Consider the following 26,433-nt stretch of genomic DNA (forward strand, 5'->3'; position numbering starts at 1 on the left):
GGGTGACTCGGAGACAAAGACCGGAAGCCTGAATTTTAAAGGTGGAGTCAGGTTTCACAGTTCATGAAGACAACGGAAGTGTGCCATCTTGCCCTGCCAGCTTTGGGCTCAGAGGCATAGAAAATTTTAAAAGTTCAAAAAGTTCTCAGATCATCAATAAGTTCTGGATCTAAGTCCCATGAAAAGCACTTTTACTGGGGTGAGGCATCGTTAGTTGGCTCTCCCCCCTCCTCCTTCCCCAGGGGGCGAGAGCAGAATTTTAACAAGCCGCTTGTCCAAGGGGGGGGAATCCCCCTCCCCTCTAGCCGCTCCTCAAAGAGTAAATCCGAAAGGTTAACTTTTAAAGTTGCTGAAAAGCCTTTCAATTCAAAAGTAAGGGGATGAAGAGAGGAAGCATCTCACCGCACCGCCGCTGCTTCCTTCAGTTTTGCATTCTCCGATCGGCATGGGGCGAGACGCAGGCGCGTCCTCCAAAACTGCTCCCCGGTGCCTAGAGCAAAGCGGAAAAGCCCCCACCAGCCGCCGCCGGTGCCAGAGCCTTCCGCGAGCCGCTCCTTCGGCAGGGCGCCTCTTCGGGGCATCCTGTGCCCCCCCGAAGACGGGGGAAGCCCACCGAAGAGCGGGAGCGGGCAAAGTCCTTGCCCGTCGCCGTAGCCGCCGGAACCGGAAGTCACACCCAACCTATTCTGAGGCACAGCCGAGCAACCTGGGGCCCCCTCCCCGTTCTTTCCTCGACAGCGATCCAGTATGGGCTAGGGCCTTCTCGTGGGATCTAAAGTGGGTGCCTGCCACCGTAAAGTGGCTGAAGGCGGGCTGTTCTGCTTCCCTGATTGGTTTCTCTGCCTGACAGCTCTTCGTATAAATAGCTGTCAGGCAGAGGAACGGGCGATTCTCTCCTGTATTACTAGTTGCTGTTTATTTCAATAAAATTGTGTTGGACGTTCCTCAGTGTCTCTAGCCTCATCTTTCCCCACTCTTCTTCAATCAGGCCAACTGGTTGAGTCGAGGGACAGTGACCAACGGGGAGTGTAGTTTCCTCCCAGGAGCTGTTCCGGAGTATATGCCAGAGGTTTGGGAGACCGGTGGCGGACTTGTTTGCCACTCCATCCAACGCGCAGCTTCCCTGGTACTTGCTCGGTTCTCAGCTTGGGGAACGGAGGGGGTTGATGCCCTTGGCACGAAATGGCCAGACGGGCTCCTGTATGCTTTTCCTCCCCTTCTCCTCACTCACAGGGTCATTCAGAGGGTAGTCAGGGAACAGGCAGAGGTCATCCTGGTGCTTCGCTCTGGCTGTGGAGGGCTTCGTTTGCGGACCTCATGAGCCTGTCAGTTCTGCCCCTGTGGAGGATTCCGAGAGGGAGTTAGAGTTGCATCAGGGGTAGTTGGTACCCACGGAGCCACTCTGGCTGCAGTTAGCCATGTGGAGATCAAGCGGGAGCGCCTGAGGGGAGCTCTTCTGTCTCACCAGGTGGTCAGGTCCATTGGGGTTTCTCATAGGCAATCCACAATGGGGATTTATGTCTCCACCTGGTCCTCCTTCGGTACCTGGTATCAATCTGCCCAGGTAGTGCCCACTAGGGCTTCAGTCCTGTGGATCCCAGACTTTATCCAGGAAGGTTTAAACAAGGGTTTTTCCCATGGTACGGTTATGAGGCAGCTTACTGCGTTTGACACAGTTCTTCCTGGTGCAGGGTCAGCTTCTTTAACCCAGTTGCCAATGGTTAAGGGGTTACTTAGGGGGGGGTCTCAACTTATGTCCCCCTGTGGTCCATGGTTCCCACATGGAACCTCTGCACAGTGTTGCAGGTCCTTATGTCAGAGCCTGTTGAACCATTGAGAACGGCCAGCCTGAAGTTACTCAACTTCATTGTGGTGTTATAGTAGCAGTCACTTCAGCAAGGTGCTGGAGGCCCTGTCTTCCAGGGTAGCTGTGTTTCACAGCAACAGGGTTGTGCTTCGTTTGGACCTGGGGGTTTCCTGAAGTAAATTCCATTTTTCACCATTCCCAGGAGATTGTCCTTCTGGATTCGGTCCGGTCCCAGTCGGGGAATGGGAGCATGGGTGGCACCCTTTAGGTGTGAGGCGGGCCCTATGCATATTCTTGTCCAGTTCCCACCCGGGGTTCAATACATAGCTTGTGGGTGGAAGGTTCTCCTTTGTGACTTGTTTTCAGGGTCTCGGGAGAGCACGCTTCGATGAAACTGGAGTCAGAAGTGTGGAGCACAGAGGCATGGCTTCAGCTTCATCCCAGTCTCGAGGTCAATTGGGCATGATTATACCACTACTGGACCATCCAGCCCCAACTCGCAGTTCAGATAAGACCAACTGCTAACTTCAGAGCTATTTTCCCCGCCTCTACCCACTGCTAGTAGATTTGGGAGCTATAATTGTTGTGTTTTAAAAGTTGTTCATAAATAATTATAATTAAATTGTCCTTTCAGGTAAGCTAAAATCTGTCAACCTTCATTTTTCTATATGGGGGTAATGGCTTATTTGCCTAAATTGAGAACAGCAAGTTGTAGGTAGTAGATTTTATAGAATACGTTTATGCTGCAATAAATGGAAAGAAATGACAAATATAATTTCTATATTGCTGGTAACACAAAATTGGCTTGCTCTTTCCTCCTTCCCTTGCTCATGAAAAAATGCTGTTTATAAATTCTTGCTATGTTTTTCAAAAGCATTCTAATAAATTCATTTTCTTGACTAGAGAGAAAAGAAACAAACATATTTTAAGTGTATCTTGCTTTTATTTCCCCCCCCCCCCAAAAAAGCTGCTACTTTTAATTGTCCATTATGTTGCTAATTTGGCTAGTGTCTAATAAAACGTTCCATTTTCATTGACATGCTCTTCCATCCCTCTGGTTATAATCAATATGTATATATGCATATGGTATATTTGAAATGGGGAAAATGAGCATATCTCTATAGAGGAACCCTTGTTCCAGTTTGGTCATGGCCTATTTAGAAATTCATGGTTCTTTCTGTTTTGAGATCTAAATCTAGAGTGCCATTCTTCGTTAAGGTTTTAATTGTATTTAGGAAACAAGCAGACTGTGTACTCAGCTGTCTCTGATCAGTTAATTCAACCAACAGAAAACCACTCACTGCTTGAATTAAATTGGAAGGTGACTTCAAGGTAAATCTGATGTGGCATGATAGATTGAATTAACTATTTCCAACCCTGAAACCTGTACAGTGAGAAATCTTCATAAAGGCACATATGCTCAGGTTCTTCACAAGTACAGAAAAAGAAAATAATAAAGCTGACATGATCTCATCTTTGAAATAACTTCTTTTTGCCCCATTTTGAAAATAAACACCCCCGTATGTTTTATTGCTATAGAATGAGAATCTCTTTGCATTCTGGCTACTTTGGCATGTTCATCTCTCATTGTAATCAGCCAAATTAGGAATGAATCCAAACCTGTGTAGGGAGGAACACACCTGCAAACAATCATACTACACCTTTATTTTTTTCTAGACATCTTCTGCCTTGGCAAATCTGCTTTTTGGTTCCTATAAAATAAGGAATAATTGGAGTTCCTCTAGATCGTGGGTGACAAACTCGCGACATCACATTGTCACAGGACAAAAAAAGACTCCCCCCCTTCATTAAATGGGGTGGGGTGGCCAGCATGTGAGTTTGACACCCTGTTCTAGATGAACAGGTAGAAGCCATTGCCAAATGGGATTATGTCCAACATCAGCTGATGTTTCTGTTGCTGGCAAGTTACTCATGCCCTTACCATCATCCATGTAGGCTACTGTAATGTGCTCTATTGGGGTTTGACCTTAAAGAATATTTGGAAACTTCGGTTGGCTCAAAATGAAGCTGCCCCTGCATTGCATTGGTTGCCAGTTGGTTTCTGGATTCAATATGGTTCTGTTTTTTTTAAATCTATAAAGCCCTTCATGGTTTAGCACATGCCAATTTCAACCTGCCAAATTGAATCTAGCAGGGAGAAACTACTACAAAATCCACAAAATAAAGGGAACTTATTATTATTATTACAGCACCAATATTGTCAGCTTCCCTGTGGCGATCAGGCTGATTTTGTATTTGCTGGTTTTCCACAAGATTCTAAAGAGTGAACTTTTTGGAGAGCTTTCCCCTGACTTCTTGTTGCTATCTTTTATTCTCTTTCTCTTTTTATTGTGTTATTGTTTTTAATATTTATATGTGTTTTGCTTTACAATATATTGTATTGTATCTTTTATATGTGCTACCGAGTCATTTTTTAAATTGCGGTGGCATACAGATATTTTAATAAATAATAAATAAATGTAAATCTTCTGATTATGTGTTTTTCTTGTGTAAGGCTGGCAAGGTAATGTAGGAAGATCCCCCCCCCCATCTCTCTCAGTGTTAAAATACAAAAAAGATTTTAAAAATATAAAAACCCTCTTCCTAATTAAAAAAAAAATTGCAATCTGTATGTAAAGTATCCTATGGTCACTGCATAAAGTAGGCCACTCTTTGAATAACAAATTGAACCTTGACCACTGGAGCCAGACTTTTGCATGCAAAATGCCTGATCAACCGCAATGCAAATTTCAGGCCCTTTGGGCAATTTCCCACTCTAATTTACCCAAAGCGTATTTAGAAAGATAGATGGAAGTGTCTTGAGGTTCTGGAGAAGTAGTGGTAATGTTTGAAGATATTAACTCTAGTAAATGGGACAGCTTCTGGCTCCTTAATACTTACTTTAGACTACTGCTTCCCAAACATTTTCTTTCATTACCTGAAACCATTTATCAGAAAGTTCTTTTTTCCGTTTAACACAAAATCTTTATTTAAATGTCCCTATTGTGATTGGATAATAGATTCATGTGTCATTACTTAAAAATTACTTTTACCCAAATTGGGGTGATTTCCCCAGGTTTGGGAAGTACTGCCTTACACCATGAATAATATTTGATTAATCTATACAACCTTATTATCTGCTGGCTAGGTTTTGAGATAGCTTTCTTAATAACAGAAGTTCATCTTGATTAAGGTTGCTGGCAATTATAAAAAGGTTTTAATTCCCGACTCCTGCCCCTGCCACTAGCAATTCTGATCAAAAGAGTGGAAGAATTCTGATTAACCTTTCTTAATATAAATATTAAGATTAAAATTTCTCTCTCCCCCCCTCCCCTCCAAGTACTATTTCCCAATTGTTACTTAGATAAAAACTTAATCCCCCGTAGACTAATTTTTATCTGAAACTAAATTCTAAGACACAACATCCAAAACCCAGTCAAAAAAAAAAAAAAAAAAAGAGAGAGAGAATGCTGCTTGGCTTTTTAAGATCCAACAGTAGCAGTATGCAGGGCCGGATTTAGATGAAAAGAGGCCCTAGGCCCGTGATGGTGAACCTATGGCACGCGTGCCACAAGTGGCACGCGGAGCCATTTGTCACGGCACGCAAGGCGCTGCCCTGTCAGCTGGCCAGCGCGCATGCGTGCGCTGGCCAGCTGAGTTCACCTTTTTAAAAGCTATTTTTCGCCTTCCCCAGGCTCCAGAGGCTTTATAGGAGCCTGGGGAGGGCGAAAAGAGCCTCCCCCGGCCCCCCGGAGGCTTCAGAGACCGTCCCTGAAGCCTTCGGAACGCTTAAAACCACCCCCCGAGCAACCCAGAAGTCACTTCCGGTTTGCTCGGAGGGTGGTTTTAAGTGCTCCGAAGGCTTCAGGGACCGTCCGAGGCTTCCCTGATGCCTTCGGAGCGCTTAAAACGACCCTCCGAGCAATCCGGAAGTCACTTCCGGTTTGCTCGGAGGGTGGTTTTAAGCACTCCGAAGGCTTCAGGGAAGCCTCTGGACAGTCCCTGAAGTCTCCGGAGGGCCTCCGGGGGGTCGGGGGAGGCTCTTTTCGCCCTCCCCAGGCTCCTATAAAGCCCCTGGAGCATGGGGGGGGCAAAAAAACATGCAAAAATGGGGGGGTTGCGCGTTTTGCACGCATGCGCACTGGGGGGGTCGCGCGTTGCATTATGGGTGCGGCACGCCCGCACTCGACCCCCCTGCGCTCCCCCCACTTGTGGCACGCAGGCCAAAAAAGGTTCGCCATCACTGCCCTAGGCTATTCCACTTATGGGGCCCTTTCACCTCCCATTTTTAAGTTTGTAAATTACATGAGAGATAATAAAATACATCATTACTGTGATATATATCAATATATTAAATGAAACATGTTGTAATTGGTACTAACCTTTATAAAAAATGTGGCACGGATAATAAATAAAAATAAAAGGGCCCTCTTGATCTTGAGGCCCTAAGCTGAAGCCTAGTTAGCCTATAGGAAAATCCGGCCCTGGCAGTATGTGATCAAGATGGTGGCTTGTATGGTCATTCATGTGATCGAAGTCCTACCCTATAGGTAGCAGGAATAGGGCTTTAGTTACACAATTTTTTATCTTGACTTTTTTTTTCTTTGCCCCCTGCAATGGTTAGCCTTAATTAATTATTCTTTCAAGTAAGAATGGCTGAAAAAAATCTAGCCTCTGCTTTGTTACAACATAAATTGAGGCGTCCTTGTGATTGTTTTTTTACACAGTGTTCCTTGAATGTGCATGTTTATGGGATCAAAATAAAATTACTGGTGAAGGAAAAAGAGATCATGCCTCCTTCACACATCACAGCATTTTGTTTTGTTGGCTTTCCAACAAAAGATTGTTTAACTAAAAGATTTGAAGGAACATTTCATCTTTAAGCCTGCTAGCATACATGAATTAACAGTTGAAGCATGTCAGACTCTGATCATAATGTCATATCCTCTTCTATACATAGCTTGACTGGAAGGTGATTTTGGAACTCTTATCTGAGGAAAAACTTATATTGGACATCGGGCTAATACAAGAATTGCTGTAGCTGTAGCAATTCAGATGGGAATGATCTTCAACTGCCTCTTGCACATGCTTTTGTCTACTAAGTCTTTATCTGTTATAGTCCTGGTAGCAGGGGTGGGTTCCGGCAGTCACTACAGCCAGTTCGCTCGTGGATGCTTCGCGTGTGCATGCGCAGTGCAATAAAAATTGCTCTGCACATGCGCAGAAGCAAAAAACAAGATGCTGGCACCTATGGCGCCACCCGGAGAACAAGTTTGGGGGTGTGGCAAGCCTGGGTCACTGCCGGTTACAGTGACCCGGGCTGCCAAACCATTACTGGTTCGGCTGAACAAGTAGGAACCCACCACTGCCTGGTAGGGTTAATTCTCCTGCTTGATTAACTTGTTTCTCCATTGGAATGAATAGCCTGCTTCTGAGACGGCTTGAACCCCTCTGATGACAAGATCTGTGTGATGTGTATCCCAAGGGCCATTCCATTTCTTTAGAGGTGTTCAGTTCCCAGAAGTTGATTGGTGGGTGTGAGCTTATCTGGCTCATTCTTCCACACCTGCTTGTCTCCATTTTGAATCCATCTAGAAAGTTGAATCTATTTAGAATCTCTCTATGAAAGTTGAAAGTGCGGAGGAGGAGGGCGAGAGGAAGGCTGTGGGGATGGGGTCCTTTAGTTTAGTTTAATTTAGTTATCTTCATTGTCCTGGCCACTGCTTAGAGAGAGTTATGGCTAATTGCCATCTCTTGATTTAGCAATGAAGCCTTAAAATAATGTGTGCAAGCAATTCCAGTAATGAGTAGTAATGAAATTGTCTCTCCAGCACTGCAGTCAGTGGGCTTAGCGGAAAGAGCAACATGTTATTTATGCCACTCATTGTTAAATTCAGGAGATTTGTGGCTTTGCGTTAATTCTGTGTGTTAAATATTTATCAACGTGGCAAATTTCAAAGTTATTTGGGAATACTTTTTTTTGAAATTGCAATAGACCATGACTATAATTTATATATTATTTTAGTTTATATAGTTTGATGATGGTTCAGGCTCTAGAGCTGTCCTTATTTATAATGTTGCATATCAAAACTTTCATTGAGCTTCACAATATAAAATATATTTCTGCCACTTTCCATAACACCGGTCTGCAAGTCTTTAAATGTCTTTTCTGTGTCGTTCCAATTTTAATATATGTGCTGTCGAAGCGAGCACAAATTAAATGTCTTTTCCTGGGATCTCCTACCAATCTTTACTGTGAAATGGATGAGGGCGTCATTTTGCATTTAGGTGACAAGAATATAGGATACTGTTAAAAATAAAGGAGTGGAGGCAGGTAAAGATTAGACTGAAAAGCATGGATAAAAATTGTGTCTTTGAAGTTTTTCTATCACTTGGCAGGGGTTGCTTGCCCGCTGATTTTTAACCTTTGTTTTAAATGACTAAATAGGACTTCTCTCTCTCTTTTCCTTTCCTGTTTAGATACCTCTTTCCCTTGCTTCATCTCCATCTATTTTTATTTTGCTCCCTTTTCCTTCCCTTCTCATGGCTTATCTCCATTCTGGATTTTTCTTTTTCTTTTCTGACCTTCCTGGGAGGGAAATATGTTTCCTCTTATATGTTCTGTTGGGAAAAGTGCAGGTACAGGACTAAGTAATTTTATGAATATATTTTTATTTAAAAAGCAATTAATTTTAATCAGTAATTATTAATTAAATGAATATTAATTCATTTTCGTCCTATCCTTGCCTCTTTTTTGAAACGTGGCTTTTGGCAAGTATATTTAAATAGCTACAAGCATATACAAACGGAGAATTTCACCTGCACATATTTTATATTACCTTTTTTCCATGTAGTTATTTTATATCCTCTTTCTTTCCCATTTGCAATGATTTCTTTTCTTGATATTTTTCATGCTGTCTGTCTAATCAATCTGCCTATTCTGTTCTGTTGGACACTTAGTCTTCATATTCCATCCTTTCTCTCAATTGTTATTAGTGATTTCTGCTTATGGTGACTATTGATTTTTGCCATTCCAGTTATAGAGAATTCTTATTTATGAGACTTTTTTTTAAAAGTGGAAATGCAAACTAATTGCCTACTTTTTATAGTCGGTGAAGTGGGTTTTAAAATCTCTCTCTTTTTTTTGTATGTAATAAAGTGTTCTTTTTGTAACTTCTTTACAGCCTCAACATACAAAATGTCAGTAGAATAGGTGAAATACCTAGTAGAACCTGCCATGAACCATTTTGAAGGACCAGCTGAAGGAGAGGTCAGTGATGAACTAGGAAATAGAGAAGTGAATGAATCTGTAGAGGCAGACCTAGAACATTCTGAAGTAGAAGAAGAACAGCAACAGTATGCCATTCATTACCCACGATGTGCCAATGGCAGCCATGAACGACCTTCTAGGCAAGAAGAGGAAAGCACATTAGCACGGTCAGCCAGCACTGAAAGTGGCTTCCATTATCATACTGACACTGCTGAAGGAGATGTCATAGCCGAAGACAGCTATGAAGGTGACAGAGTACTCGAGAATGAGGATGAGAGTGCCTACGGGGTGCAGTACCGACCTGAAGCAGAAGAGTACACTGAAAACGCTGAGGCAGAGCACGGTGAAACCATTCATAACCGAACTCTTCCCAACCACTTGCACTTTCATTCCATTGAGCATGAGGAAGCCATGAATGCAGCGTATTCTGGGTACGTGTACACTCACAGGCTCTTCCATCGAGGGGAAGATGAGCAGTATGCAGAGCCCTATGCTGATTATGGGCTGCAGGAACATGTGTATGAAGAGATAGGTGACACGCCTGACCTTGATGTGCGGGAAGGTCTTAGACTGTATGAGCAAGAGAGGGAAGAAGCTGACAACTATCGAAAGGAAGCTTTGGGTGCACGCCTTCACCACTATGATGAGCGCTCCGATGGGGAGTCCGACAGTCCTGAAAAGGAGGCAGAATTTGCCCCGTATCCTCGTATGGACAGTTATGAACAAGAGGAAGATATAGACCAAATAGTAGCTGAAGTCAAACAAAGCATGAGTTCTCAGAGCCTGGACAAAGCTGCTGAAGAGATGCCAGAAGCAGAACAAAATGTGGACACTAACGTTCCTGCTAACATGCGCCATAAAAGCAGCAATCAGGTTTCAACCAACTCTAGAGCACCTGTTAATGCAGGCGAATCAGTGCAAAGATATAGCAAGGAAAAAAGGGATGCCATATCACTGGCAATTAAAGACATTAAGGAAGCTATTGAGGAAGTGAAAACAAAGACTATTCGTTCTCCATATACTCCTGACGAACCCAAAGAACCCATCTGGGTGATGAGACAGGATATCAGCCCGACCAGGGATGACGAGGATCAAAGACCACTAGAGGGAGATGTGAGTATACCAACTTGGAATTGCACTTTGAAAGCAAACGTCAGAATTTTCATTAAATTATTACTTGATATCTAAGGCAGGTTGGTTGTAGGTTTTTTAATTTGCTTTGGAAACATCATGTTACATACAATAAAGATGTCTGCTCTTTTTCAAAAAAGTGCTTTAAAATTATAAGTATTAAAATATGAACTTCCTCTTGGCTATCTTTTGATCTTTGTTGTATATCAAACAAAAAGGAGGAAAAAAGTTAAGATGGCTTGCATAAAACATGAACTTTCTGGAAAAGAATTCTAAGCACCTGTGCTATGAATTTGTTTTTGTCATCAGTAGTGTGTTGCCGTGGTGTTAGCCCTTTTGAAATATGTGACCTTTTAAATCATCCATATAGCAGATGTTTTCCTGCCGTAAGCCACATAACATTGTTCCATAGTTCTTTTGACAATATTTACTTTTTACAAAGTTTTCTTGCTTTCAGTACAGTATCCCCAATTCCCCATTATGGTATTTTTATGTTTGGCATGCTAAAGTGCCAGGTTTTTAAAATTTCTATGCAAATTTAATACCAGAAAGGTACACATAATAGATTTTGGTAGAATTCATTTGTTTGTTTATTGTAATTTAGTGGCCTCTGGATATCGTATAAAGCAAGGAAAAATATGAAAACAGGTAAAAACATTGAATCAAGCAGACAGCTCAAACTAAAATAATGTGATACACTGATAGAAGAAAATATTTATACTCAGGGTTGAACTGTGGGATCCTAGGTGCTCTCTGAGCTTGATTGTTTTCTTGCCGACACTTCAGTGATGTTACTGTATAGTTTGGTAATGAAACGTCTACAAAAAAATACCCAAACTCAGAGAGCACCAATAACTCGCAACTTAATATATAAGAAAAACAGCAAAACGGGGGCATTTAACAAATAATAAATAAAAACCTGTAGCCTGGAATCAAAGGCAAGTTTACAAAACATTCTGGAACTCCAGAGTGGATGCCACTGTAATGTCTGGAAGCAATGCTATTGTAGAGGATGGGGCAGCAACAGAGAAGACACACTTCTAGATGGCAGTGTTTAATGGAGGGGGCCTGGAGACACTCATTTTTCTGGAATATACTGGACAGGCAGAAACAGTTTGAGACAAACAGTCTCTCATATATCCAGACCAGGAGTGGGTTCCTGAATCGGTCAGTACCGGTTCGCTGCATGCATGCTTTGCGCAAGCGCTGCTTGCTTCGTTTGCATGCACGCTGGCCGCACGTTGCTTCTGCATTTTACTAAAAATTGCTCTGTGCATGCGCAGAACCATGCCAGCAACGGCAGAAGACACCGGAGAACTGGTTTGGAGGTGTGTCAGGCCTGGGTTGCTGCCAGTTCTGCGACCCAGGCCTGAATTCCACTACTGGTTCGGCCGAACCGGCATCAACCCACCTCTGGTCCAGACCCCATCCCATACCGAGATTTATACGTAATAATCAGATCTTGAATTGCACTCAGAAGCCAACTGACAACCAATACAACTTGCATAGCAGTGGTGAAATATAGGCACACTAAGAGACACTCATTACTGCTCACAACACTGCATTTTGAACCAGTTGCAGCTTCTGGGTGGTTTTCAAGAGCAGCCACAATTAGATGTGTTGCAATCTAATTGTAAGATGACCATGAATGACTATCTGAAGGGCCTCCTGATCAAGGAAAGGGTGCAACTGGTGTGCAAAGGCCACAGCTGCCACCTGCTCTTTGAGCTGCGAATCCAGAAGGAACCCCAAGACTGCACATCAGTCTTGGCTGTGGAAGTGGAGCCTCATCCAAAACCAAAGATGGTGACATTCCCAAAACAGTCTAAACAGTTGCAGCGTTGTTAGGATTGAGCCAAACTCTGTCCCCCCATCCACCACCACCCCCATCCAGACCCAAACAGCCTGTAGATACTGGATCAGTGCATTGACAGCTTCACCTAGATCATTCAGGATGGAGATGTAAAGTTGGGTACCATCAGCATAGTGAAGATACTGTACCTCAAACTGGCAGATGACCTCATCAAGTGCTTTCAAGTAGATATTGTACAGGATAGGGGAGAAACGACAAGCCCTGAGACACCCCACATATGAAGGGCCACAGATGCAATCTCTTTCCCCGTGTCTATACTGACTGGAACTTAGCATTGCAGAAGGAGGTGAACCACTGGAGCACAGTGCCTTGAGCTCCTAATTCCTGTAGCCAGTCCAGAAGGATAACGTGAAGTATTGAAAGCTGCTGAAATATCAAGGAGCCCTAGGATGGATGTACCACTCCTATCCCAAAGACTCCACTAAGAATCATCAGCAAGTATGACTAGTGTTATCTTTGCACTCTACCTTGACCTGGTGCCAGATTGAAAGCACTCCGGATAACAATTCAAGATCCCCCAAGATGCTTTGTAGCTGTCATTCAACTACCTTTTCCACTGTCTCCATGAGAAAAGGAAAATTTGAAACTGGCTGATACTTTTCCAACAGAGATAATTCTTCAACAATTATCCAGTAGTAATCCCTTGAGGAAGGGATTTATTGCTATCTCCTTCAAGGCTGGTGGGACCACTGTCTCAAAGAGGCTCAAACCACCAGCTGAAGCCATCCCATCATCATCTCCTAGATTGTTTTAATAACCCAGGAAAGCCAGGATCTAACAAACAGGAGGTTGGACTAACAGGCAAGAGCACATTGCTCACTTTCTTGGGAATAAGAATCAAACTCAGTCCAGATAACATCCCAAGATTCTTCCTTGGGCAACTCATTAGGATTTGCCTGTTAAGAGTCCAACTCCAAGGTAATCTGAATGACTTTTCCTATCAGATACCATGAATATTCTTCAACATAGTGTTGGAGAAGATCCTGTGGCCCAAGAACCCCAATAGGGAGTGGGTCATCCTAAACAGGGCTGTCATACAACCATCACCATTATGCAATAAGAGTGCAGAAATAGTGATGTTTTCCGGAGAAATTTTGCAGGATTAGCCAGGTTTGGTATTGTGATGTCCAATTGGCCTCGAGACAGAGTTAATTTGAAGCCACGCCTCTGTGCTCCTTGCTTCTGGTTCCAGTTTCAACTCTGTCTGGCCGAAGAAAGATGAGTTGCTTTTGGTTCCTGATTGTTCCAAAAACAATCCAGTGCCATCCTGCAAATTCCTTCTCCCTGCCTTCTTCCCCTTGTGTCCATCTGATACCTGGAAGCCTCCCCTTGGTGTGGCTTGCTCCCGGCCGCCGGTAAGGGTTTTAAAAGTTGCTTCTTGGGGCTATAGAGGCAGGACGCCATTACAGCGGCCATTTTGGGGCCTCAATTTCCTGCGGGCCACATGGGCTGGGGCAGAGGCTACTACAAGCCTCATTTTCATCCCTGCCTTCCTGGGTGGCCATCCCTTCTGCAGCGGTGGCAAGGCCCTGTGGGCCCAGATCGACGGCAGGAGGCCCGGAGTGGCGCGGGACAGTGAGGACCACGTGGCACGCCACGTGGTGCTGCTGGCAGCCTCATGGCTTGCAAAAGGGGCCGGAAAGGTCTACCAGAGGCTGATTTCGTCGCGTGGAGGCCGTGAGTGATTGGGGGAACTGTCTTGGTCACTGCTGTTTCTGGTGGGCTGAGCCTGGTGGAGCCCTGACCTGGTGCCATGGCAAATGCAGAGGAGAGGCTGGATTCCCCTCCATTGTCCCCTGGGGAGGAGACCTCCAGTGGGGCCTGAGTGAGGCCCACAGCCTCTGTGAGACTGCGAAAAACTGCAGCAGCTGGAAAATCCTCCAAGGCCTTGCAGAAGGATGAGGAAAGGAGGCACAGTGCCCTGGAAAAGCAGGTGTCCAGGGTTGAACAGAGGGGTAGGCCTAGTTCTCCCTTGAGGTCTAGATCGCCCATTAGATCTAGGGGGGGAATTCCCCATTGTATCTCAGGGACATTTTGCCTCCCTCCCCCACTCTCCATGTGTAACGGGGCCCCTATCTAAGGGATTCTTTTCAGTGCAGGGGAGCCAGGGGGGATAGTCCCATCAGGCCATCATTGGCTCCACAGTCTGAAGACTGCACAAGAGGAGGAGGGGGATTCCTTCGTCAGAGACATGGAGCAGCTTCCAGCAAGCATTCAGAGGTTTATCTCCTCTGCAATTTTACATGGAATTTCTGCTGAGTTACAGAAGGGGTCTGTGCGACCCCCGGGGGGGGGTGCCACTGCTCAAGCCAGGCCTAGGCCTTCTCCCTTGGAGGTGCGCTGGCCTGTTTCTCCTTCTCTGGCTAGCAAAGGTTCCATGGCGGGGGATCAGGTTCAGAGAGAAGTAGACATGTCTGATGATGAGGATCCTTCAAAGCCTGAGGCACCAGCGTTCTCTGGTTTGTTTCCTCCGGATTTGTTCAAGTCACTGTTGTGCAAGGCCAGGGCCACAGCGCAACTGGGTGAGACGGAGGGCGCCAAGTTAGGTGCCAAAGAGGGTGGTCTGGAGAAAAAGCCAGAGGATCGAGTTTACTCACAGCCTCCTCCAGCGAAGGAAGATATCCCTGCCCCTAAGTTGTTCCTAGATGGAGTTAAAAAGCAGTGGGAAAAGCCAGGAACATTTCCTAACCGCAGCAGCAGTGATAGGAGGTTCTTTAACATGGAACCTAGTTTCTCTGAGGCGTGCTCACAGTGGACCCTCCAGTGGTGGCATTGGCTTCCACGTCAACGGTGGGGTCTGGCGATGTGGCTGATTACTTGAAGGCCGAGGACAAGAAAGCGGAGCTGACCCTTTGTAAAACATTCCAGTCTTCCACATAGGCCATCAAGGCAGCTGCCTCTGTGTCGTTCTACAGCCACATGGCTATCCTTTGGCTACAACAGATGCAGGAAAGAATTCTGCTTGAGGAGGTGCATACTCACCAAGATCTCAACAAGCTGGTTGCTGTTGCACAATTCTCTGTGGACACCACTCTGCATGCCATGAAGTATGCCTTACGGGCAATGGCGGCCCCGGTGACCTCCCAACGTCTCCTGTGGCTGAGAGAGTGGCAAGCGGAGAACAAGGCAAAGTGGCACCTGGCATCATCGCCTTATTCTGGGGGATCCCTTTTTGGTACCCCGTTGGACCCAATCCTCGTTGAGGACAAGAACAAAAAGAAGGTCATGCCCTCGCCCGCAAAGAAGTTGGAGCAAAAATCTGCACCTTATTTTCGGAAGCAGTCCTATTGTCAGTCAGATCAGGATGCGCAACACAGCAGGTATTTTCCGAGATCAGATAGGCAGTCGGATAGGCACTACACCAGGGATAGTCCTAGGTTCCAACCTCAGGGGAAGAGGCCCTTTCGGGGGGGAGGTGGCCGTCCCTACCGCCGGGGCAGATAGGTCAATAGCGACCCCCACATAGGCGGCAGACTGCTTCTGTTTGCCAATGCCTGGGCTGAGAATACCACTGACGACTGGGTTCTGAATGCCATCACATTTGGCCTGCGCCTAGAGTTTCTCTCCATTCCATCAAACCATTTTCCGACGTTTTCGGTCGCCAAGAGTAAAGATAAACGCTCTCTCATGAGGCAGGCAATCCGACATCCCCTAGAGATTACGGCGGTGGAACTGTTTCTTCCGGACCAAGTGGGGTCAGGTTTCTATTCCAACCTCTTTGTCGTTCAGAAGAGTTCGGGGGATGGAGGGCGATACTGGATCTTAAACTGCTAAATTTTCACTTAGTCTATAGAAGATTCAAGATGGCATCCCTGAAACCCATCTTGGCGGGGGTCAGGCAGAATGACTTCATGGCCTCCATTGACCTGATGGAGGCTTACCTCCATATCCCCATCTTCCCTGGCCATCTTATCTCAGGTTCTCCTATTTAGGTAGCCACTATCAGTATAAGGCCCTACCATTTGGCTTGGCTTTGGCGCCTTGGACCTTCACTAAGGTCCTAGCCGCAGTGGCGGCTTCTGTCCGTGAGTGCTCTGTCTGGGTCCAATGCTATCTTGATGACATCTTAGTCCAAGCAGCATCTTTTGAGCAGGCAAGGGAGGATATTTCATTGGTGGTATCCACATTACAGCAGTTAGGTTTTTTGGTTGACTTAGATAAGAGTTCCCTCGTTCCCGCCACCAGGATTCCTCACCTGGGGACCATCATAGACTCTAAGCTGTGGAAGGTGTTCCTGTCCCATGACTGTAAAGTTAGTTTGTTAGCCTTAGTTAGACAAGTTAGAAGTCAACGTTTTACCCTGTAGTAGTGCTTTTCAGCTTGCTGGGAAAATTCATTTCTTGCATAGACGTGGTGCCTTGGGCTCATCTACATGTGAGGCCGCTCCAGTGGCGTCTCCTGCCACATCAGAGGTCCAACTCCAGCAATTCCGAGGAAAAGGTTCCAGTGACACACCACAGGTGCAGCTGTCATTGAGGTGGTGGCTCTCCCCAGCACTACACAAGGGCTGCGAGTTCAGGGAGATGGAGCACCTCATCCTGACAATGGACGACAGCTTGTAGGAGTGGGAAGCTCTTGGAGTCCCAGATGGCGCAGGGGCATTGGACCTGGTTGGACCTCCAACACAATATAAATTGGCTGGAACTGCGAGTGATTCCCTTGGCATTGCGGCACTTCAAGGACCATGTTCGGGATCGAGACGTCTTGGTGCTGACCGACAACGTGGCGGCGAAGGCCCATGTCAACCAACAGGGCGGCACACACTTCAGGGCTCTTCGAACTGAGGTGGTGGCACTCAGCGCCTGGGCGGAGAGGCATCTTCGATCGCTGAGGGTGGAGCACATCACAGGGGTGGACAACCATTAAGCCGATTGGCTAAGACAGGTCACGGTCGACCACGGGGAGTGGAGCCTTTCTCCAAAACTGTTCCAGGCCATCTGCTCCAGGTTTGGCCATCCGGAGATGGACCTGTTTGCCACACCGCAGAACGCTCAGGTGGATCGGTTCTTCTCTCGGTTCCCGGCTCGGGGGACAGAGGGAGTCGATGCGCTTCGGATTCCGTGGCTGAAAGGCCTGCTCTACACCTTCCCTCCCCTCCCCCTTCTCCCTGGGGTAGTTTGGAAAGTGATATCAGAGAGGGCGGAGCTCATCTTAGTGGCACCCTACTGGCCGCACCGGGCGTGGTTTGCAGACCTAATGTGCCTGTCAGTGTCACAGCCGTGGAGGATCCCAGGGAGGGATGTGGACCTCAGACAGGGAACCTGGTGCATCTCAAGCCACAGTGGCTGCAGCTAGCCGTGTGGAGATTGAGCGGGAGTGCCTGAGGGCCGCCCAGCTTTCACAGAGGGTGATCTCCACAATTGAGGCTTTACACAAGGGTTCCATCACTAGGATTTATGATTCCACCTGGCGGATCTTTGCATAGTGGTGCCGGGTCTTGGGAGCGAATCCCCGCAAGCCTTCAGTACCGCATGTCTTCGAGTTCCTCCAAGATGGATTGGATAGGGGGCTCTCACATGGCACCCTCAGGACAGGGCTCCTTCCACTTTCCCAGGTTCCGTTAATTAAGAGGTTCCTGAAGGGTGCGGGGAATCTCCGTCTCCCGGTAGTCCACAGGTTTCCAACATGGAGCCTCACTACGGTTGTCCAAGCAATGACAGGAGCACCATTCGAACCTCTGAGGACAGTTGACCTGAAGTTCGTAACCCTTAAGGGAGTGTTCCTTGTGGCAGTCACCTCAGCCCGTCGCATCGCCGAACTGGGAGCGTTGTCCTCCAGGTCGGATCTTTGTACATTCCACAATAATCGGGTCATCCTGTGACTGGATCCGACTTTTGTTCCCAAGGTTAACTCCCTTTTCCACAGGTCACAGGAGGTGGTATTACCTGATTTTTGTCCAAACCCGTCTCATGATAGGGAGCGCCTTTGGCACCGGCTGGATGTCAGGCATGCCTTGCGTATTTACCTGAGGCACTCTTCATTTCCTTTTATCTGTCTTCCCTGGCGAAGAGTGTGTTCTCCTTGGCTATAGGGAAGTGGATCAAACTGGCCATCGCATTGGCCTATGAGGTTCAGCAACTTCCGATGCTCCAGGGCATCACAGCACACTCCACTAGGAGTGTGGCTACCTGGGGGGCCTGGGCCACACAGACACCTATTGTGGAGATTTGCAGGGCATCCCCGTCTCCCTTTATCAGGCACTACAGGTTAGACGTGTTTGCATTGGCTGATGCGGCATTTGGTTGTAGGGTGTTACAACGTGGTAGCGCATGAGGGGCCCAGGACCAATAGTGCCCCCCCTGAGGGACGTTAACTTGGGTATGTCCCAAACCTGGCTAATCCTGCAAAATTCCTCCGGAAAATGACAGTTGGTCTTACCTGAACTGTTGTTTTAGGAGGTTTTGCAGGATTAGCCAGGTTCCCGCCCTAGCATTGGTCCAGGGGTTGAGTTCAGGGGGTAGGGTGTGTTTCCTTATTACTTGTTTTCAGGTATTTTGCAGTGGTCTTGACTCGTTGAAACTGGAACCAGAAGCAAGGAGCACAGAGACATGGCTTCAAATTAACTCTGTCTCAAGGCCAATTGGACATCACAATACCAAACCTGGCTAATCTTGCAAAACCTCCTAAAACAACAGTTCAGGTAAGACCAACTGTCACTTTGCCCCCTTATTGCTACAATTTATTAATCTGCTAGGATTATTTGCGGGATTTCATAAAATATTTTGGAATATACATCAGTGCCGATACCCCTTATGTTTTATACCACTCTTTAAAAGATGTACCAATTTGGCTCAGAGAGATGTAGCTTGCATCAAGAACTCAACATACAAGCCAAAAGCGAGGTTGCAGCCCCAAATGTTATATTGCATATTTTCTTGCTCCCACTAAGCATGCAATATCCATTTGATAGAAGAAAACTACGTTATTTGTATGTAGTCAGGCAAAGCACTCATTCTGTATATCCAAATATCAAAATATAATTAACAAACGAGCAAAATGTAGTACACAAACAAAAGCAAACTTCCTAAGAAAATGCAGGCGAAATGAATGCATCCTGTATTTTGCTTTCCTAAGAATGTATTTAAGACTCCAAAGTCTTATATTTTTAAAAATAAAAAATAGTGCTGAAGATTTAGCACTTTACTGCATGTAGGTCACCCAGTTAAAAAGCAATGTAATTTTGAACATCGGGGAAGATCAGGAGCTGTGCAGATCTCAAGGAATGGGTTCTTGGGCTCCCTGGTGACCACAGATTGAGTATTTCAGACTTCTGAACGCCAGGTTCTTTTCTTCCAAAAGAAGTGGCTAGAACATTTGTGAAATTACAGATTGTCTGTGATAATGGCATATTGGACTCTCACAATTTTTCTGATCAGGCAGGTTTCATTTAGTAACCATTACTGCTATCACTGTTTAGAAACCATTAACCTTAATACATTGTCGATTCGGGTTAATGTCAGGGTTCCAAATAGCATCCAAAAGTTAATCAGAGTCCAAGGCAAAGTATTGCTCAAACTTCCAATTTATTAAGAGAGCCATGTTGGCACATCTGAGAAAACCCGAATCTTAAAGCTTCCCAGTTTTCCCCACTCAGTTGAAAGTTCAAGATCTTGCCCCCACACCCACAAGTCCATCACATGATCCAATCCTCTACTGCCATGCTGGCAGTTTCACCCATCTAGTTCCGGTCAGGTGCAGAGGTGTGAAGTCAAAGGATGACCTTGGCTTTCTAGAAAGAATTTTGTTATGGCTACATATCATCTAACTTCGTACAATCCCCACTCCCATTTTCCCACAGGATTTCCCATAAAAAATGCATAGTAGAATAATAGACAGCATGACAGGCCAAAGATCCAAAAGAAAAGATGGCTGCAGGCCTGACAGACATATTTTAACATCATTTCCTCAGAAGAAATTGCATTTTGTGCAGTTATATGTTTAGTGAATAAAGGCATTCCTTCCTGAGTTTGTGCGCCCTCTCTTTTGGGACCAACAGAGCAATAACTTCGTACAGTGAATACCCCTCAGCCATGTTGAAGAACAGTTGGTGACAGCCTTTACATGGTTTGCAAGCTTCAGACAGCACAGATTTGTTTTTGTGTTGTTTTGAAAATTATACACATGGGTAATATGGTTTGATGAACTGAAGTTTTAACTTTTTTTTTTAAGATAACGTGTCTTCACCTCTTTGTTGAGTTAATGCTCATTCTATTTTTAACTTAGTTCTGAATCTGATGCTCAAGTTATTTTGTAAAGCTTCTGGGTTTGTTTTTTTTCCTACAGCAGGGACAATCTATTATTAATAAAGGGAATAGAGAAGGTTGCACTGAATAATTAAGTAGGTTTCAGGTGCTGGAAGGGGCTAAAGGATTGTGACCAGCAATATGGATGTGAGGAAGTGCTCAGCATTTGCTTAAAAAAAGGTTTTGGAATTGCATTTCAGAATGCTGATGGTAGGGCATTTTATTTAGTGCTAACACTTAAAATTATACAATGAACACCCATATCCTAAAATAGCACACTTTAAATGCTGTAATAGTCAGACCTTTGTTAATTTATTAACTATCCCCGCGTCTTACTTCAGTTTCTTTTAATTTGCAAACTTAGTTCAGCTTCTATTACAAATAAATAATACAAAAAAGAAATAAACAAACATTTTGGTTTGAAAATGATAGCAGCCGCAAGGAGACAATAATACAATTGTGTCACATCACTTTTGGCTTTCCTTTAATTTAGGTTTTTAAACTGACAAAATTCATTTTTCAAGAGAATTTAATACTTTTGTTACATGGCATGAGCCTTGGTGTGTGTGGATAGATGCATCAGTCTTCAACCTTTTGATGCTAGAAGATGTCTATTGTTCAGGAGCATGGGGGCTAGAGTAGAATATGTTACCGTCTTTATTACATAGTTACGCTTTTGTACAAAGTTGGGATAATTTCTTTGCAGATTCATATGTTATCCTGTATTCAAATTGTATTTGCAGATATTTGTGTTCAAGTCATACCTTCACTCTCCCTCTCTCTCTCTCACATACACACACACACGCACACACACACACCTACCTCTTACTCTTAGATTTTCGAAAATAATATTACAAGGAGTGCACTCATTCAGTGACTATTTTAACTTGTGATGGCAGAAGTGGTATTTACAACCGGTTCTCAAAGTTCTGGCCATGACAGCACACCCACAATCATGTGATTGCAATCTGGGCACTTGGCAATCAGTCTGGATTTCCAAACTTTGCAACTTCTTGTGGTCACACAGTCACAGTTGTGACCTTCTCTGTTGACTTCCCATGAGCAAAGTCAATGGGGAAACCTTTAGGAATTTGGAAGTTGTAATCATGTGACTTAATGTCTTAATGGCCTCCTTTTCAACAGTGAGGTCCACTGTTGCTAAGCAACATGGTCACATGATGTTGAAATTCTCATTCCAATTACCATTGTTAAGTAGGGAATACCTATAGCAGAGTTTCTTTTTCTACATTTATTCTATTTTCATATCATTTTTCCCACTTCTTTCTTATCATTCTGATCTAAGACTCATTCTTGATTCAGTATCACTAAAATGGTATGTCTCACATTCAGAAGCTCTCATTCTTTCAATTTTTTTAATAAAAAAATAGATCAGCCATGCTGTTTCATTTGCATGCGTACAAAGGACTAATGTTTAAATCATGTATTTGAAATGAATATTGAATATTTGAAATTGAAATCTTGTATTTGAAATGAGTATTTAAAACAACAATTTTATTTATGCTGATATGTATTTAATTCTGCATTGCTTACAGTGTTTTAAAAGATGCTCAGTAAAAAGTTTTCAAATTTGTCATTGGTTTTTAAAAGAACCATGGAGAAAATCTGTCTTTCTGTTTGCTTTGACAATGATCTGATAACTCATAATGAATCAATTTAAATAAAATAAATATTCTAAATTCTTTTTCTATTTCACATGTTGATAATAGTATTTGCTACTGTATTGCTATTACTTGGAAGCCAAGTAGGATTAAATTCTGATAGAGATAGGCTCCTGAAAAGCAACAAAATAAAAAGAATAGATAACTAACAGTCTTTTATGGAGCAGGAGCTTTTTGCTATAGTATAATAGAATGACCTTCTTACAGCTATTAAATAACAGAGAAGGTTAATCTACATAGGTAGCACAGCAACATCTCCTATTACCGCCTTCATTTTCAAGTCTTGAGCATATAATACCACTGGAAAAAGCAATTTGCTGCCATCTGCTAGTGGATTATTTTCTTGTTGAACAGCAACATCAAAATGGAGAATTTCTGGATGTACGACACTGAGTATCTTAGGAACATGGTAGGTAAATTATAGAAATGGAATAAATAATGATAGATGCTGCTGCCCTATGCATGTTTACTCAGGATTAAATTTTATTGATGTAATTAAGGTTTAGCCCTACATTAGTAGGTACAGGTAATATTCATTGAAATGATTTTATTAGCATAATTACATATTGTTAGTAAGATTGCATTACACTAAAAATGTTTATTTGTCATAAAGTATATAGATTATATATTTTGTTCTGCCTAATGTATATGATATGATAATGTACATATAATAACTTATAAAACAGGAAATGCATATTGTAAGTAGAAAGTAAGTTAATATTTGTTCTGGTATTTTTTGTTGAGTGAAAATACATCAATCATAGTACAAGGTCTTGCAAGAGAACAACAGTTTTCAACAGAGGCACTGCTTACTGGTCTTATGTGTAACGATTCAGAGCAAATTGCCTATATTTTGTATATGGATCTGATCTTGGCAACTTAGTATCAGCAACAGAATTACATTCAGACAACTATAGTCTTTTGGTATATAATCGGTGTAGTATGTAAGAAAAACATGTATGAAGGAGCAGGGAAGATGAGCAGAAAGAAGATGGGAGATGCCTCCTTACTCTCAAATATATCTGAAAATGAATTGGCCACCATTTGAACCTCTATATGATGAATGAAGCAAGAATAATGGGGTAGGTTGTTTATGTTAATTTTACAAACATGATGATTTCCAGAACTATCATGGGTAAATATTGCAATTTATCCAAAATTGATAAATAATACAGGTTTTGAAGAGAAAATATTATTTACTTATTTACATAAGTTTAAAAGATGCCTCTCAACAATTCTGAACCCTTTATATTATAAAAAAAACTAGAACAGCAAAGGGACTTCATCAGGAAAAGAAAATCAAACAAAACATCATCCTGTCCCGAGACTTGGAAAAGAATCCAGGTTTTCAGAACTTTCTGGAATATCATCAAGGTGGAAGCCATATGGATTGGGAGGAACGAGTACCTTGGGCTTCCACTTGTCATCTATCGACAACTGCTTAAAACAAACATGGCTTTTGGGGGGATTGTATTTTAGCTGGTTAGAGCCAGCATTCCTTTTCTCCCATTTCTGGGAGAGAAGATGCAGTTTCTTTAAGATTTGCAAAAATGCTTTAAAGCACTTTCTTTAAATTCGAAGTACTGCTCAAGCTCAGTATTGCAGTTTGTGATTCTCATTTTATTTTTTTTATGAGTAAATATAAATGTGAAGGTAGTATTGTGGGAATTCAATTAAATTAACTGAGTTTACTATTTTTTGGGGGGAACCTTCAATCCAATTTTGAATCTTGAGACCAAAATAGTAAAATGTTGTATGTTACTTGCTCAGAATTTTATTTCCTTGTATATCCTGTAGTCTCCATCTCCTGATCCCTCTTCACCTCAAGGTGCTGAATCATCAAGTATACAACATCATCAAGATGTCTGTGGTACAGCAGAAACCCCCACCAATAAGGAGGTAGAGTGTAACGTTCTTAAAATCAGTGCATTTATTAGAAATATTTTCCAAGATTAATTTTATGTTTTGCATTACACAAACTGAAAACATGGCTATTTTGGATACATATTTCTCTACTTTAAACATTTAAAGATTTCATCACCACCTGCAGTGCCAATAAATTTTATGTTTGTCAATAAGCAGGCAGGTTTATAAAAATAGGTCACTAAATAATCCTGAAGGGGTGTTAGATTTATTTATTATCCTTTAAAATATCTAAGTAGAAATCATGTTTTCGTGTAACTCTACTTCCTATAAAGCAATGTCTCTTTGTTATATACTGGCAAAGTTACAAAACATAGCCATTGCTTTGCTTTCCTCAGGTTTTATATGAATAGACTAACAGCGGCTTTCTTTGTAATGTTTATAATATTTGTTGGGATAGGAGAGGTTAGGCATTTGCTCCAAATAACAAATAAAAATAAGTGCCTTTCTTTGTTCTTTAAAGATTTTGATTCTTTGGAACGAAGTCTTGTGTACTAGGTATGAGAAAGCACAAAACCGGCAGCTGAAACCAGATTCTTTAAATCATTTCTGCTTCATCTGCTTATAGGTTGAATACTGCTACAAAATATGGGCCCTAGAAGCAGAAAAGATTTCTAACCAAAAAGACGAAAATCCTAATATCCCCATATAATCAAATACAATAACTGAGCCTTTAAAACAGAGATGCTACAGTATGAATAATAGATGTACATTTCTCATTATGTTTATTTCATATTATCAGGACTATTGAATTCCTTTTTGCAAAATAATAATTGTAAATTGTGAATATGGCACCTAAAGACTAATAGAAAGTGTTAAGTTTTCTAACATATAGGAGACTTGCCTCTCGAAATTCTTCTACGTTTGAAAAAAATGACTTTTTTACCCAGTATCAAAAGAATAAATGTAGTGGCCACATCTGAAAATCATTCATACTTCTATAATTACTTACGAAATTCCTCGGGGTTAGTATATTAACATTTATTCAGACATTAATGAAAATTCCAATATGAACCTGTTCTCTGATGCCTCCAGTCAAGTTTTTCTTCAATACCATAATTCAATATTTTTTCCTCCCCCCCCCCCCAATGATATTTGCTGTGAAAGGGAAAAAAACAGAATAGCTACCCCAGAACCTAAACTGGCAGCTGTTGGAGCAATCCTTTAGGAAATATCTCTTCACCCACTCAATCTGCTGTGTTAAGGCCTTCCTGTTGGTAGTTGCATTTTTTCAAAGTAATCTGCCAGGGGCCACCATGGAAGGCAGGCTGAAGAAAGTGGGTGAGATCAGAGCCCAATGTTAGTTGTGACGTGTTTTACCTTCTGTCTTCCTCTTCATTCCCTTCAGTAAGAGAACCTAACACAACTAAGACCAATGGTTCAGGGTGGTGGCAAAAGGAATCATATAATCATTTTTGTATAAAACCAAATACTTAAGGCAAGATTAAACAGAATATTGCACACAGTGCTCTTTGTTACAAAGATTATAAATTTCAACCTTTCGCCATATACATTCTATTTCGGAAGGAATCTAGACTTACAGTAATAACAGTAGCCAGAATGAATCAAACCTTTTATATCAGTTAGATTAAGTTTGTGCACATGATATCAAGCTGTTCTCAGAAACTTTATACATCTAATTATGCTGCTTCATTATCACGCCTATTGAATACAGTAGACAATGTGCTATAACCTATTCATTGCAATGGTATAAATTATTTAAAGGGCTTATTAGCACAATAGGATCAAAAATAATTGCAGGCATGTAAATGGATCAGGGGATGAGCCCAGTGACAAATTTCTTCTGTGAAAACAAATGTCAGAATTTTACCTAATGCTTAATTTTCAGAAACTCCCTTGTTAGCAGACTCTTTTCTATTATTATTTGGTAGTAACTTTTTTCTCACTTGGGTCTGCGGTTTTCTTATTCCAAGCTATATTGCAGCATTGACAAACTTATTTACTTTCAAATGAATCTTTATCACCTCAAAAATTATGTATATAATAATAATAACAAAACTAATAAACCACATAATTTGATTGACTTGCTCATGAAAGTATTGAAGAAGCCAATAATACAGATGTTCTTCATTCATTTTAAGTTAAAATAGTGTACTCCAGCAAATGTTTTCTGCCAATTCTGTAGTACAAATTTAAGAATTAACTATTGCTTCATCTTTAGAAATAAAACTATTGCTAAAAGTTAATATCAAATTACTGTTGATCATTTTCCAAATTGCAAGTAAAAAACCATTAAAAAGTAGTTTCTGTTGTAAACTGTTAGTGGCAAATCTATATTTTAATATCTCTAAAATTGTTGCTTTTTTCTTTGTCTTGAAGAAATTTTGAAATATACATTGATATGGTTTTTTTTTAAAGCTGCACAGATGCATATGTCTTACTGCTTTCTGTCACTAATAAATTCTGAGGTTAACTACACATGCATACGGTCGAATCTTTTATATGTTTCTCAGAATTATGTTCCAAACTGCCTGATTTAGTAATAG

The 26,433-nt window shown here is 42.7% G+C and overlaps 1 protein-coding gene across 4 annotated transcripts in view; it reads left to right on the forward strand.

The window, feature by feature from the left end:
• The window catches only part of APBA1 (amyloid beta precursor protein binding family A member 1), a 108,219-nt gene that overhangs the window by 50,465 nt on the left and 31,321 nt on the right, over nt 1-26,433 (forward strand). For 3 of the 4 annotated variants that reach the window (XM_081940630.1, XM_081940632.1, XM_081940631.1), the window contains exons 2-3: nt 8,992-10,190; nt 23,801-23,902. In XM_081940630.1, the coding sequence (XP_081796756.1) occupies nt 9,045-10,190; nt 23,801-23,902 (1,248 nt within the window). In that variant the 5' untranslated portion in view covers nt 8,992-9,044. The remainder of the gene's footprint in view (nt 1-8,991; nt 10,191-23,800; nt 23,903-26,433) is intronic. The other variant, XM_081940633.1, reaches the window with a different exon arrangement.

The sequence above is a fragment of the Natrix helvetica genome, assembly GCF_964273705.1.
Source record: "Natrix helvetica genome assembly, chromosome: 2".
NCBI lineage: Eukaryota > Metazoa > Chordata > Lepidosauria > Squamata > Natricidae > Natrix > Natrix helvetica.